Source organism: Ranitomeya imitator, chromosome 5, assembly GCF_032444005.1.
Source record: "Ranitomeya imitator isolate aRanImi1 chromosome 5, aRanImi1.pri, whole genome shotgun sequence".
Classification (NCBI taxonomy): domain Eukaryota; kingdom Metazoa; phylum Chordata; class Amphibia; order Anura; family Dendrobatidae; genus Ranitomeya; species Ranitomeya imitator.
This window is the reverse complement of record NC_091286.1, coordinates 134,587,955-134,603,717: the sequence shown is the minus strand read 5'-3', so window position 1 is coordinate 134,603,717 and position 15,763 is coordinate 134,587,955. Positions and strand designations below refer to the sequence as shown.

General features: G+C 40.4%; 1 protein-coding gene across 2 annotated transcripts in view; it reads right to left on the bottom strand.

Moving 5' to 3' along the window:
* CCDC170 (coiled-coil domain containing 170) overlaps positions 1–15,763 on the bottom strand; it is a 253,403-nt gene that overhangs the window by 58,306 nt on the left and 179,334 nt on the right. For both annotated transcript variants that reach the window (XM_069769173.1, XM_069769172.1), the window contains 3 exons: positions 10,855–11,055; positions 8,937–9,110; positions 5,563–5,805 (listed from right to left, as the gene is read on the bottom strand). In XM_069769173.1, coding sequence (XP_069625274.1) covers positions 5,563–5,805; positions 8,937–9,110; positions 10,855–11,055 — 618 coding nt within the window. The remainder of the gene's footprint in view (positions 1–5,562; positions 5,806–8,936; positions 9,111–10,854; positions 11,056–15,763) is intronic.

Genomic DNA, 15,763 nt, shown 5'->3' with positions numbered 1-15,763 from the left:
AGTTTAGGCACATCAGGGGCTCTGAAAACGCGACATGGCGTCCGATCTCAATTCCAGCCAATTCTGCATTGAAAAAGTCATACGGTGCTACTTCCCTTCCAAGCTCTGCCGTGCGCCCAAACAGTGGTTTATGCTAATTACTACCACTTCATACCACATTTTTCCTCTCCAATTTCTGCTGTGACATTCAAGGGTGCCAATCCTAGAGTATGGACTACGGAGGCTGAAAACTCCCTAAAACAGGCTTTCTCTTCATCTCCAGTGCTGCACAGACCTGACAGTAAGGGCTCATTCTCACTTGCGATGAAATTGGACGAATGTTATTCCATGATTTTGTGTCCATCTGCCTTTTTTTTCCAGCTCAGATCGGATCACGATTGAACTGGAAAAATGTTGCAGCATGCTGTGATTGTAATCAGAAATCAAATCGCATCCCGCAATAGAAGTCAATGGGTGCAAGAAAAAAATCACACAGCACTTGGACCATGCGAATCCTGTCCGATTTTTACACACCGATCGAATTTGAAAAGCCGGCAATTCATATGCAGGGTACAGTATAATCACACTGACAGGTTAGAATAGAATAGATATATACACATAGAATACATAGATAAATAGATGTCAGTGACACACACATATATACTGTATTTATATTACATAGATAGATAGATAGATAGATAGATAGATAGATAGATAGATAGATAGATAGATAGATAGATAGATAGATAGAAGAAAAGCTGGAGATTCTGTAGCCGCGTAGTGTAAAATCACTGCAGGAGCCGACAGGATAGAATAGATGGAATACAAACAGTATATGCACATAGAATAGATAAAGTGAAAAAAAGGGATGGCAGCACTCCATAGACTTTAAGTGAAAAAATGTGGATTTTATTCAGACCCACATGGCATGGCTATGCCATATGGGTCTGAATAAAATCCACATTTTTTTACTTAAAGTCTATGGAGTGCTGCCTTCCCTTTTTTCACTTTAACTGAATTGGGGCAAGTAATGGATGCTTTGCTGTGGAGGCTTGTGCACCCGCTTATTGAATATGTGCTGTTCTTTTTTTTTATATATATATATTTACACATAGAATAGATAGATATATAGATGTCAGTGACACACATACTGTATACTGAACCCCATTGGAAACCTCTGGAATGTAATCAAGAGGATGATGGATAGTCACAAGCCATCAAACAAAGAAGAACTGCTTACATTATTGCGCCAGAAGCAGTGTGAAAGATTGGTGGAAAGCATGCCAAAACGCACAAAAGCTGTGATTAAAAATCATGGTTATTCCACAAAATATTGATTTCTGAACTCTTCCTGAGTGAAAACAGTATTGTTGTTTCTAAATGTTTATGAACTTGTTTTCTTTGCATTATTTGAGGTCTGAAAGCCCTGTTTTAAAAAAATAAAATTAAATTTGACCATTTTTCTTTGTCAGAAACAAAATACAAAAATTATTGGTTTGAAATTCGGAGACATGTTGTCAGAATTTTATGTAATAAAAGAATAATTTACATTTTACTAAAAAAAATGCCTATAAAGAAAAAAACAGACAAACTGAACATTTTGCAGTGGTCTCTTAATTTTTGCCAGATCTGTATTTACTATACAATTGTCTAAAGGTACCGTTACACTTAGCGATTTACCAACGATCACGACAGCGATACGACCTGGCCATGATCGTTGGTAAGTCGTTGTGTGGTCGCTGGAGAGCTGTCACACAGACAGCTCTCCAGCGACCAACGATGCCGAAGTCCCCGGGTAACCAGGGTAAACATCAGGTTACTAAGCGCAGGGCCGCGCTTAGTAACCCGATATTTACCCTGGTTACCATTGTAAATGTAAAAAAAAAAACACTACATACTCACATTCCGGTGTCTGTCACGTCCCACGCCGTCAGCTTCTTGCACTGACTGTCAGCACCGGCCGTAAAGCAGAGCACAGCGGTGAAGTCACCGCTGTGCTCTGCTTTATGGCCGGCGCTGACACAGTCAGTGCGGGAAGCTGACGCCGGGGGACGTGACAGACATCGAAATGTGAGTATGTATTGTTTTTTTTTTTTACTTTTACAGTGGTAACCAGTGTAAATATCGGGTTACTAAGCGCGGCCCTGCGCTTAGTAACCCGATATTTACCCTGGTTACCCGGGGACTTTGGCATCGTTGAAGACAGTTTAAACGATGCCGAAGTCTTTCCCCTGATCGTTGGTTGCTGGAGAGAGCTGTCTGTGTGACAGCTCCCCAGCGACAACACAACGACTTACCAACGATTACGGCCAGGTCGTATCGCTGGTCGTGATCGTTGGTAAGTCGTTTAGTGTAACGGTACCTTTAGTCCGTGGCCAGCTCCTCACAGGCCCCTACATGTATAGGGGCTTTTAGGAAGTTTCAAGCAATATTAGATATATTTGTCTTTGGTTAGAATCTAGCATGTTTAAAAAATTATTTGCATAGTACTTAAAAATATATATTTTTTTATTATTTGTTAAATTAAAAGCAAAAAATTCAGAGTTTAAGATCATAAATTAATCCAAGAGTTACATCAGGGTCCAATCATCAGGGAATTGACAGGATCTGAAAGATCATATGAGAGAAGCTGGAGATGTCTGCTATGCTGATGTACTCAAGGACGGAATGAGGATGGTGGCATTTATTTACAATAAATATGGAATATACTAAGTGGAAACTGGATGATGCAAGATTTCGTTCTCATGAAGGTGAAACCTTACATTCGTATCTGTGTTGAAAGAAATGCTAAAAGACTGTCCCTGACAAATGGAGAAGGATAATCAGGAGCGTAACATGTCTGGCTAATTAAGAAGGGGGAGGAAAATAAAATAAATTATGTTACAAAGCAAGCTTTCTTTCAAGACTTTTGAGAAGTCCCGAAAGCTTACTATGTGACATCATTTATTTTATTTTTGTTAGCTATTAAATGGTATCAGAACTACAAGATTCTTTTTTTTTGTTATTCCCATTGAGAGCAGTTTTTTTTCCAACATGGTACCAAACCTTTTTTTTTTTCAATTAATTATTTTGTCACAATAGCATTTGTCAAGAACTTGTAAAGAATTTGTTGGAAGTAGGAAAATTGGACAAACATAAGAATTCTTGATGATTTTAACAACGGCCAAACTGTGAAGGACGATGCATCAGAGCATCTCTGACACTAAGGCCTTGAGGACTATTCCCTGTATGAAATTGTAAGTTTCTACCAAAACTGGTCCAAGGAAGGACCACCAGTGACCTGGAGACAAGGTTTAGGGTGTGCAAGGTTCACGGATGCTGGTAGAGATGAAATAGCATAACCTCAGGTAAAATAATAATTCTTTAAAGTTTCCAGGAATTTCAACTTTTTTTCTAAATCATTGTATATTACCAATGCTGACCTCTGTCCACTGCCGAAACTGTTTGCAGTGGGCACATAGGACTCAAATGAGGACCACATAACAATTGAAAGCCTAGTCTGATTAGTTACATTTGCTTTTACATCATGAAAAGCCAGTCTTCTTAGATGTTCCCCATAGTATTCCATACTTATGCCCTAATCTGTACAGCACAGGCTCAAGTATATGCTCTGGAAAACAAGAAGTATTAGCTCATTAAGTGTGCCCATTCAACCCCCTATACATTATTATTATTATTATTATTATTATACATTTTTATAGCGCCATTTATTCCATGGCGCTTTACATGTGAATACGGGGCAAATATAGACAAATACATTAAACATGAGCAGATAACAAGGCACACGAGTACATAAGGAGGGAGGACCCTGCCCGCGAGGGCTCACAGTCTGCAGGGGGTGGGTGAGGATACACTAGGAGAGGGAAGAGCTGGCTGTACGGCTGTTCAGTAGGTTGAGGATCACTGCAGGCTGTAGGCTTGTCGGAAGAGATGAGTCTTCAGGTTCTTTTTGAAGGTTTCTATGGTAGGCGCAAGTCTGATGTGTTGGGGTAGAGAGTTCCAGAGTATGGGGGAAGCACGGGAGAAGTCTTGGATGCGGTTATGGGAAGAAGAGATGAGAGGGGAGTAGAGAAGGAGGTCTTGGGAGGATCGGAGGTCGCGTGTAGGTAGGTACCGGGAGACCATGTCACAGATGTATGGAGGAGACAGGTTGTGGATGGCTTTGTATGTCAGTGTGAGGGTTTTGAACTGGAGTCTCTGGGCGATAGGAAGCCAGTGAAGGGCTTGACACAGGGGAGAGGCTGGGGAATAGCGGGGGGACAGGTGGATTAGTCGGGCAGCAGAGTGTAGGATGGATTGGAGTGGTGCCAGAGTGCTAGAGGGGAGTCCAGAGAGTAGGAGGTTGCAGTAGTCGAGGCGGGAGATGATAAGGGCATGCACTAGCGTTTTTGCAGTGTTGCGGTCAAGGAAAGCACGGATCCGGGAAATATTTTTGAGTTTGAGACGACAGGAGGAGGCAAGGGCTTGGATATGTGGCTTGAAAGAGAGGGCAGAGTCGAGGATCACCCCGAGGCACCGGGCGTGTGGGACTGGGGATAGTGAGCAGCCATTGACATTGATGGATAGGTCTGGTGGAGGGGTAGAGTGAGATGGGGGAAAGATGATGAATTCTGTTTTGTCCATGTTCAGTTGTAGAAAGCGAGCAGAAAAGAAGGCTGAAATGGCAGACAGACAGTGCGGGATTTTGGTAAGCAAGGAGGAGAGGTCAGGTCCGGAGAGGTAGATCTGCGTGTCGTCAGCGTAGAGATGGTACTGCATACCGTGGGATTCTATGAGCTCTCCCAGGCCGAAAGTGTAGATGGAGAAGAGTAGGGGTCCTAGAACAGAGCCTTGAGGAACACCGACTGACAAGGGGCGAAGTGAGGAGGTGGTGTGGGGGAGGGAGACACTGAATGTTCGGTCTGTCAGATATGACGAGATCCAGGAAAGGGCCAAGTCTGTGATGCCAAGGGATGAGAGGATTTGTAGTAAAAGGGAGTGGTCTACAGTGTCAAAGGCAGAAGACAAGTCCAGGAGAAGGAGGACAGAGTAGTGTCGCTTGCTCCTGGCAGTTAGTAGGTCATTGGTGACTTTAGTTAGGGCAGTTTCAGTTGAGTGATGGGAACGGAAGCCTGATTGTAACCGATCAAAGAGGGAGCAGGAGGAGAAGTGGGAGGACAGTTCAAGATGGACGTGTTGCTCCAGCAATTTGGAGGCATAAGGGAGAAGAGATATCGGGCGATAGCTAGACACAGAGGATGGGTCGAGGGAGGGCTTTTTGAGGATGGGTGTGATCTTGGCATGCTTGAAGGATGAGGGAAAGACACCTGTTGTGAGTGAGAGGTTGAAGAGGTGTGTTAGGGTTGGGATGAAGACCGTGGAAAGGTTAGTGATGAGGTGGGATGGGAGCGGGTCAAGCGTGCAGGTGGTGAGGTGTGATCTTGACAGGAGGGTGGAGAGCTGATCTTCTGTCATGATGGAGAAGCTGGTCATACATTGGTCAGACTTAAAAATCTCATTTCAGAATACATTTTAGAAGGATGAGAACATAATATTAAAAAATAAGACCATTTATTGTACATAAGTTTGATATGTTAAACTTGCCTTTAATTCGTTGGTATCAGAAAGTCTGGACTTTAGTCCTGTGACAGATTCTTGGGCTGAACTTAGCTCCTTTTGCAGTCTCTCCACCTTCTTCTGCAGCCTCCTCACAGTCAGGTTAGCCTCATCTCTCTCTACTGCCAGAGCTGTGCGCACTTGTTTTTCCTCTTCAAGCTGGGCAATCTTTTTTCTCAAAAGCTCCATATGTAGCTCCTTGCTATCAAATTGCTGCTTCTGTGCTTTTAACTATAGAAAAAATATTTCAACAGAGTGTTATTTATGCTGATGATTACCAAAACTGTCTAAAGGTACATTGTAATGTACCTTCTGTGCACTACTATTAGGCAAGTGAGTATTTTTGACCATGTCATCATTTTATGCAGATTTTACAACTTCTAGCTGAATAAATTTCAATGCTTATTGTATGAAGCAGATAAGGTGATGTGTATTTGTGTAATGAGGTGACCTAAATATACAACTGCTTCTCACAAAATTAGAATATCATCACAAAGTTAATTTACTTCAGTTCTTCAATACAAAAAGTGAAAGAGGAGAGGATTCCTTTGGGCCACTCTGCCATAAAGGCCTGACTGGTGGAGGGCTGTAGTGATAGTTGACTTTGTGGAACTTTCTCCCATGTCCCTACTGCATCTCTGGAGCTCAGTCACAGTGATCTTGGGGTTCTTTTTTACCTCTCTCACCAAGGCTCTTCTCCCGTGATTTCTCAGTTTGGTAACCTTGGCCTGATCTGTGCCTTGCCACAATTCTGTCTCTGAGCTCCTTGGCCAGTTTCTTTGACCTCATTATTCTCATTTGGTCTGACATGCACTGTGAGCAGTAAGGTCTTATATAGACAGGTATGTGCCTTTCCAAATCAAGTCCTATCAGTGTAATTAAACACTGTTGGACTCCGAAGTAGGAGTAGAACCATCTCAAGGAGGATCACAAGGAAATGGACAACATGTGACTTAAATGAATGTATGAGCAAAGGGTCTGAATACTTATGACCATGTGAAATTTCAGTTTTTCTTTTTTATTAAATTTGCAAAAATTTCTACATTTCTATTTTTTTCAGTCAATATGGGGTGCAGACTGTACATTAATGGTGAAAAAAATGAACTTTTTTGAATTTGCCAAATGACTCCAATGAAGCAAAGAGTGAAAGATTTAAAGGGGTGTGAATACTTTCCGTACCCGCTGTATATATATATCTCTCTCTCTCTCTGAAAATAGGGAAGTGCATTGAGGGTGTTTAATCTATGGATCCATTTAAGTCCACAATTCTTCAACAATGCAACTCTGTCACCACCCGTTCTGGGAACTGGAATATGGTCTATGATACAGAAATGGAGCTGTCGTTCTGTCTGCCTGCCTTCTGTAAAGTGCTTATGTACAGGTAAATCCAAGTGCTTGTTACAAATGGATTGTCTATGATTAGTAAGTCGAGTCATATTCAGAGGTTGTTTCCCCTATATAATAAAAATCCCAGTGACATTGTAAAAGGTAAACTACTGAAGATGATTCACAAGCTAAAACATGATTAATACTGAAAACCTTCCCAGTCATTAATGGTGTACTAGAGAAGTCAAACTCTCATAATACATATTAAAATATCACAGTTCATTGAAAAAAAAATATAAATATAAATAAATATATACAGTATATAATTAAAAAGACAATATAAAACATGGCGTACCTCTAGTTGAGGGACATTTACAATTGCCTATATGTAAATCTATCAATATAGACCAAATAGAAAAGCATGGGAATAAATGGGGAAGGCCGTATCTTATGGTATGTGTTTTTTTAAAATTTTCTATGTTAGCTGTTTTTGATACTAGCGGTAGGACTCGCAAGTATGGGGACCCTTGACGTGGGTTGCAAGCTTATCTATTTTGGCCAAAATATTAACCAAAACCTCATTTAATGTATTTATCATATGCATTCATTTTTTGCACTTTCTATGATAAAATGTTTTGCAGGATGTGGCTAGGCCTCTTTTTGTTGGCTTGGTCTATTAGGGTGTCTGTCCCTGTGTGCTGCATATTATAGTGCTGGGCAGCCCGCCTGATAATACAAGGACGTGATTAATAGGCTGCAAGCCAGACACATTGCATCACACTTACATGTGTGACTGGCGTCCTACGCAAGCGATATCAATGTGCAATTTTTTCAACTAGGCAGCCAACCCCTCCATGGTCTGGTATGTGTGGGGTGGCTGTTTTTATCAGTAGTTTGCACCTGTGCTGCCCCTTGCCTTTATTAGCGGAGGCCTGCTGAATCCTGCTAGATGTGCATTTGTCATCAGACAGGGTTTTGGGAAGGCCGTATCTTATGGTATGTGCTTTTTGTTTAACACTAAAAACCTTCCCAGTCATTAATGGTGTCCTAGAGAAGTCAAACTCTCATAATATATATTAACACTTACAATTGCCTATATTTAAAGCTATCAATATAGACCAAATATCAAAGCATAGGAATAACCGGGGGATAATATAATGCCAGTGCAAATAACTAAGAAATAAGAAAACCCTCCCACTACTAAGCTAGCGGAGGTCTATACATAAGAATATTATCTCCAAAAGCTCTATTACCCTGTATCAGATATGTTATGATCAATATAAATGGTGTGGTTATGGTTGATAGGGAAATTACTGCTCCTAAGGATATGACAAGCCGTATGTCCCACCACTCCTAAAAGCCTTTTTAGTCTGTAAATTTGTAAAGCTATTGCCTATTATCATAATAGGACAAATGACACAATTGAAACATGGGTAACAACCCATCGTGGGAGAGGCCAACAAAGTTTGTATATCGCTCTTTGAGGAACCTAAATCAACCAATCCAACCAATTTATCCTGAAGATTAGAGGATATACGGTAAGATATCAAAGGCGGAGAATGAAATTTGTAGACACCATGGAGTATGTCTTGGATTACATAAAAGAGACAGAAGGATTTCTGAAAGCATACATTCACAGAAGATCTGTAGTTAATTCTTCAAGAAGTTTGGAGCAATCTCCCTGCCAAGTTCCTTCTAAAGTTGTGTCCGAGTATACCTAGAAGAACTGATGCTTTGATGCAAATTTGAACACCAAGGGTGGTCACACCAAATATTGATTTATTTAATTAATAAAAAAATACTTTTAACATTTCTATTTTTGAAAGCATTCTTGCTTTGTAGCATTTTTATACACCTGTCTAAAAATTTTGCCTAGTACTATATCTTAGGAACAAACTATCTGACTATACAGCATATGTATATCATGCACGGTAATTAACATAATCTAGGTGACATTCAGATAATATTTCCCTCTAAAGCAAGCTATGCTGAAGCACAGATCAAACATATAGTGACATATTCTCATTTTTTTATACCTTTCTTTGCAAACTCTGAGCAAGTGTCCTATTTCCAATGACAGCATCAGATTCTAATTTGACCAACTGATCTGCCCGAGCAAGGATGGCATCCAGACGCATGTCAAAGCCTACATCAGCAGTTATTCTTTCTAGCTTCATCTTTTCAGACAGGTCTTCCAAGAACTTCATGTACTGCAGGAGGTATCAGAGGAAGAAAAGTAAAAAATGTAGAAAGGTGCCAGTGATAACTTATTCTGTGAATATCTATAACCAGTAAATTGACACTATATTATATTCATCACTGATTCACATATACATGATAAGAGAATTTGTCAGCACAAGTTGAAATTTTAGGGGGAAAAATGTTACTTATTAGTCGATTAAAGCACCACTCCAGCTGTTTTTTTTTGTTCAGCTCTGGAGTGGTGCTTTAAATATAAGACCACTGCCTCCGTTCTTAAAATCACTCCCTGGCTTCGCTCCGGTACCATAGCGCCATCCTGTGCCCATAACTTCTGACTGGCTGCAGGTCAGAAGTTACGTCACAAGAGCCGAATGCAAGTCTATAATAGCCGGAACGAGATTATCATAGAAATGTATTGAAAAGTGACCTCTGAGCCGCTCCATGAAACACTGGAGTTGCTGGCAGGTAATTTTTCTCCGGACCAATGGGAGCGACACTGGAAAAGGATAAAGGCGGTGACTTTCGAGTATGAGACAGGGGAATAACATTAAAATCGCCACCTAAGGAGATACCGTTCCACCATCTGATGTAAAATGTGATATGCATCAGTTCCACAACTAAAGTCTCAGTGTATCTCAAGCATTTAGAGTCTCAAACCCTTCTACCTAAACAAAAAAAGCCAAGTACACAAAGATTTCCTTAGTCACTGAACCTCAGCCACACATACAATCAACCAGACTGTCAGCTAAGGCTACTTTCACACTAGCGTCGGGCTCAGCCCGTCGCAGTGCGTCGGGCTGAGGTTACCGACGCTAGCGTTGTTTGCGCCGCACAACGGGTGCAGCGGATGCAGATTTTCATCGCATCCGCTGCCCCATTATGAGGTGCGGGGAGGTGGGGGAGGAGTTCCGGCCGCGCATGCGCGGTCGGGAAAAGCAGTCCGTCGGCAGGAAAAAACGTTACATGTAGCGTTTTTTGCTCCCGGCGGTCCACCACAACACGGCGCAACCGTCGCACGACGGTTGCGACGTGTGGCAATGCGTCGCAATGCGTCGCTAATGTTAATCTATAGGGCAAAAACGCATCCTGCAAACAACTTTGCAGGATGCGTTTTTTCCCATAAACGACGCATTGCGACGTATTGCAAAAAACGCTAGTGTGAAAGTAGCATAAGAGGGCATGGATTCTCGCTTATTATGTCTAGCTGGCAAAAAAAGAAATATGTCCCCACAAAAAAAAAAAAAAACTGGTCTTCTTCTTTTCTCCATGGAGGCATTATACTGACCAATCATGAACCATCAATGATATTTTGCAGGGAAAAAACTCTGAGACAGTTATAGGGGGAACAAAGATGGCAAAGGCAAGATTTAGAAAGGTAATAATAAAAAAAATAAACAATTCCAATAAAAAATAAAAAAAATATAAAAGGACTAAAACAAGCAAGAGAAATGTAAAAACAATGGTATTGGGGGGAAAAGGAAACTCCTCCAATGCAGCCTTGCCTCTTGATTACACTATATTGCAATACCACTCATACCATCAGCAAAGCATTGAACATGGATCAAATCTGATCTCATACCTACAGGTAACTCAATGAGGTCTGTATTTTTTCTAGGGTTTCTTTGAAAGAAATACATTTGAGGACAACTGGTATGTAGTATGTAGTCTGTAAATTGCAATCCATGCATGAGGGATCCCTTTACTTACATACTTTTGGTTTCCAATAGTGTGTACATTTTAGTCCCATCTCACCTTTTGTTTCTCATAACTTAGATTGTCCCTCACAACATCTCCAGAAACTAGTTCTCCTTCAGCTAATTTTAGCCGAGCCCACAGGTCTTCTAGTTGCTGCTCAACTTTCCTCGCTCTAAGAAGTGCTTCTTGATGTAGATCTGACTGATTCTGTAGCTGCTCGTTCAGTTTGCATACTTTGTTTTCCAGCTGATTTACCATCTGCAAAAAACACAAGAAATATAGCTTAAGTTTCATACCGAGTTACAAAGTTTGTCATAATGAAAGCCATTAAAATAGCCAAACATGTGCATGCCAAACTGCACTCTACAATGTGAGAAACAGACATGAGCTTGGCTAGTAGTTCAACCAGAAATTTGTAATGAAATATATCAGCAAAGATATTGTTCAAACATTTGCCATTTGTCTGGTGAAAATTTCACATGTGGTAAAATCCTATGACTTTTACCTTGGTGATGATCAGAGAGCGTATATAAAATCAACCATTTTTCATCCAGAATATGACGGATGATTTTTCAACCATATTGTCAACAGTCAATCCAATAGGTAATCAAGCTCAGACAGTCCCATAAAAACTTTTACATTTTATTAGAAAAATTCAAACTTTACGGTTCTTAGTCCCTGCATACCATCATGAACAAAAAAACCCCACGGTATATACTACATCCTGTACCAGTCATGTGATTGTTATTGTCGAGATCCATTTTTAGATTTGTGGCAGATGTGGTTCCATGTAGTTAAACCTTTTCCTTTTTGGACTATCAGGGGTTAATGTCAGTTTTTCCCCGCTAGCAAGCTGGTGTAATTGTATTGATGCTGGTCAGCTGATGTGAGCGTTGACCTCCCCCACCATCCTTTAAAACGTCACATGATGCATCAGCTAACTGTCGGTGTTAGAGCAATCTGCAGTGACCAAGCTGGAGCAAGGAGCTTTCTGGGTGCAGTGGTGCTTCTGCTGAGTTCGCTGATCTGGTGCCTTTCTTCTGCTGTGCGGTGCTTTGCAGCAGAGAAAGCTAAGTGTGAAATTTTTGTTACCTTGCCCCTTAGGTGTCTATCACTCCCCCCTGTGTTTATTATCAGTGGTCGTGCAGCTAGTGCCCGTCATCAGCTATTGCACTAGCAAGATAGATAAAGAAAATCGCCAGCCGCGCATGCGCAATAGCACCCCCGGGCCGCCCGCATCACTTCCGGTACCGCAGGTCGTACTTCCGGTTTGCGCCCTCATAACACAGTAGCGCTGGCCACACTACACACAGAAGGCAGGGCGCGGGAGCGCCGCGTATTAACCCATCCAGCCAGGTAATGAGTCCTCCTTCACCCCACACTTACTTTACCAATATCGTTGTATTATTTATACGCCTCTTGGGAACATTTGTCCCTTACAGCTCTATGGTTTTAATCTCTACAGACCCCACATCAGGGCTTTATTCGCGTTTACATACGCACAGCAACAAGGCATTTAAGGTACATTATACACCATTCTATCTACAGCTCCTGATCCTCTATATACCATTTTTATCCCTCATACCTCACGTACCTCTACCATCTTCCCTACAGTGTATGCCTTCACCTACAAGGATTCTTTCCTCTCCTCTGTGCACATTTAAGGTAAATTATTCCTACTGAAATCCTCCATGTGTACCGTCGTATAGTCTAGCTTTATGAGCCTTAGTATATTCCTGTGACTATGTTTCCATTTATGTCTCCCTCTGTGGACATACGAGTTGTTATATTGTGAAAGCAAATCATGTTATGTCGCAGTTACTATGCTCTACCCCTCTTCCCTCCAATTTTGTTTTACTTGTATTTTTGTTTTACTCGTTTCTTTGTTTCTTTTATCCAGGTTGGGAACTTTATTTGTGTTTTTCATTGATTTTTCATTGATTTGAATATTGTTTATTACATGCATTGTGTGTTTATATATTTTCTGTTTCTTATTTTTCTCCCATAGCGATTATATGATTAAGGTCCTGGTAGGACCGAAACGTTATTATAATTACCTCTGGTCGCTTTTCATGTCACACAGTCCAATTTTGTTTAATAAATATTTCACTCTTCGCAATATACGTACAGAGTGTGTGGTGTACTACATTCTTTATTGCACTAGCAAGGGCAGAGTTAGGTGACAGTTAGGGACGAGGTATCCTGACGGCAGCGGGGGGGAATGGACTCGAATAGGGCGTTTGGGTCGAGTCACACCGTGTTAGTCAATGCGTGACAGTTATCACATAATCACTAACAACATTCCTCACCTGTTTAGAGATATCCATTATTTAAATGTTTCACAATAAAAACTAAATGGAATTGTAAGGCTATGTGCACATGATGCGGATTTGCTGTGGATTCGCAGCGGATTTTTCCCGCAGAAATGCTGCAGATCCACCCTGTGATGTACAGTACAATGTAAATCAATGGGTAAAAAAAAAGTTGTGCACATGGTGCGGAAAAATCAGTGCGGAATTGCTGCGGATTTAAAAGAAGTGCATGTCACTTCTTTTGTGCGGATCTGCAGCGTTTCTGCACCCCTCCATGATAGAAATCCGCAGTGGCAAAAACTGCAGAAAAGCCGCACAAAATCTGCATCAATTCCGCGGCAAATCCGCACAAAATCCGCATAAAAACTGGAGCAAATCCGCAGCTGCGGATTCTGCCAGGAGAAGCGGATTTTGTGCAGAAAATTCTGCACCACATTTCCTACGTGTGCACATAGCCTAAAACACACATATACACGGTAGACATGTAGATCAAAAGATAAAAGGCTACAATAAATTTAGACAAAATTATACCATATTAAGAAATTCATGCATAATGACATGTCAGATCATGTTTAACCCCTTAGTGAAAGATTCCATTTTGGTACTTAATGACCAAGCCAATTTTTACAATTCTGACCACTGTCATTTTTTGTGGTTATAACTCTGGAACGCTTTAACAGATCCCACTGATTCTGAGACTGTTTTTTCGTGACATATTGTACTTGAGGTTAATGGTAAAATTTCTTCAATATGACTTGCGTTTATTTATGAAAAAATGGAAATATGGTGAAAATGTTTAAAATTCAGCAATTTTTAAACTTTGAATTTTTATGCCCTTAAGTCAGAGAGATAATGTCACACAAAATACTTAATAAATAACATTTCCCAAATGTCTACTCTACATCATCACAATTTTGGAAACAAATTTTTTTTGTTAGGAAGTTATAAGGGTTAAAATTTGACCAGCGATTTCCAACAAAATTTCCAAAACCATTTTTTTAGGGACCACCTCACATTTGAAGTGAGTTTGGGGAGCCTATATGACAGAAAATACCCAAAAGTGACACGATTCTAAAAACTGAACCCCTCAAGATGCGCAAAACCACATTCAAGAAGTTTATTAACCCTTCAGGTGCTTTCCAAAAACTAAAGGAATGTGGAAGGAAAAAATGAACACTTTACTTTTTTCACAAAAAAATTACTTTAGAACCAATTTTTTTTTATTTTCACAAGGGTATCAGGAGAAAATGGACCACAAAATTTGTTGTGCATTTTCTCATAAGTATGCTGATACCACATATGTGGGGAAAAGCCACTGTTTGGGCACATGGTAGGCCTGAGAAGGAAGGGAGCATGTGTGACTTTTTGAATGCAAAATTGTCTGGAATCAATGGTGGCGCCATGTCACGTTTGGAGACCCCCTGATGTACCTTAACAGTGGAAACCCCACAATTCTAATTCCAACCAAAATCCCAGCACACCCCTAACCCTAATCCCAACCCTAACCATAACCCTAGCCACATTCCTAACCCTAACACACCCATATCCCTAATCCCAACTCTAACCATAACCTTAAATACAACCCTAATCCCAACTCAACCCTAACCCTAATCCCAAACCTAACCACAACCATAATCCAAACACACCCCTAACCCTAATCCCAACCCTAACCACAACCCTAACCCTCATCCAACTCACTTTAGCCCGACTCACTTTAGCCCAACTTAATTTCATTATTTTTCCCTAATAAAGGGGCTGATAAAAGGGGGGTTTATTTACAATTTTTTTTTATTTTGATCACTGTGATTGGGTGCATTATATGACCAGGCGACAAAACTTTTGTCTTGCCAAAATCTGACCATTCTGTGTCCATTAACTGATCAATATTTCTGCATTGATGCCAATTTATTTTCATAACCTAAACCACATTTTGGAGGGTTTCAGCTTTCAAAAAAATAATTTATACAACCAATGGATGAATTTAACATCAGGTTATAAGCTTTTATTTACATAACATGGATAAGCGACATAACTTCTGTCAGGGAGTCTATGACTTTCCAAATAAAGTCCTATTAGTTTAATTACACACAGCTGGACTCCAATGAAGGAGTAGAACCAACTCAAGGAGGATCGCAAGGAAATGAACAGCATGTGACTTAAATATGAGTGTCTGAGCAAAGTGTTTGAATACTTATGACCATGTGATATTTTGCTTTTTCTTTTTTAATAAATTTGCAAACATTTCTACATTTCTGTTTTTTTTCAGTCAAGATGGGGTGCAAAGTGTACAATAATGAGAAAAAAATTAACTTTTTTTTGTATTTACCAAATGGCTGCAATGAATAAAAGAGTGAAAAGTTTAAAGGGGTCTAAATACTTTCCGTACCCACTGTATGTTTATTGGGTTAGCTGTAAAGATATATTCTGTTAAATAAAGAGTCCATAGAACATGGTCGGATGTCCTCCAGATGTTCCCCTACCCTTCAATGGAATTCTCTTGTTGTTTTACCAACATAGTCTAAAGGGCAGGTACATGGAGCGTTATATACACTACCATTCAAAAGTTTAGGGTCACCTAGTCAATTTTGTGTTTTCCATGAAAAATCAAATGAGTTGCCAAATGAATTGAAAATATAGTCCAGACATTGACAAGG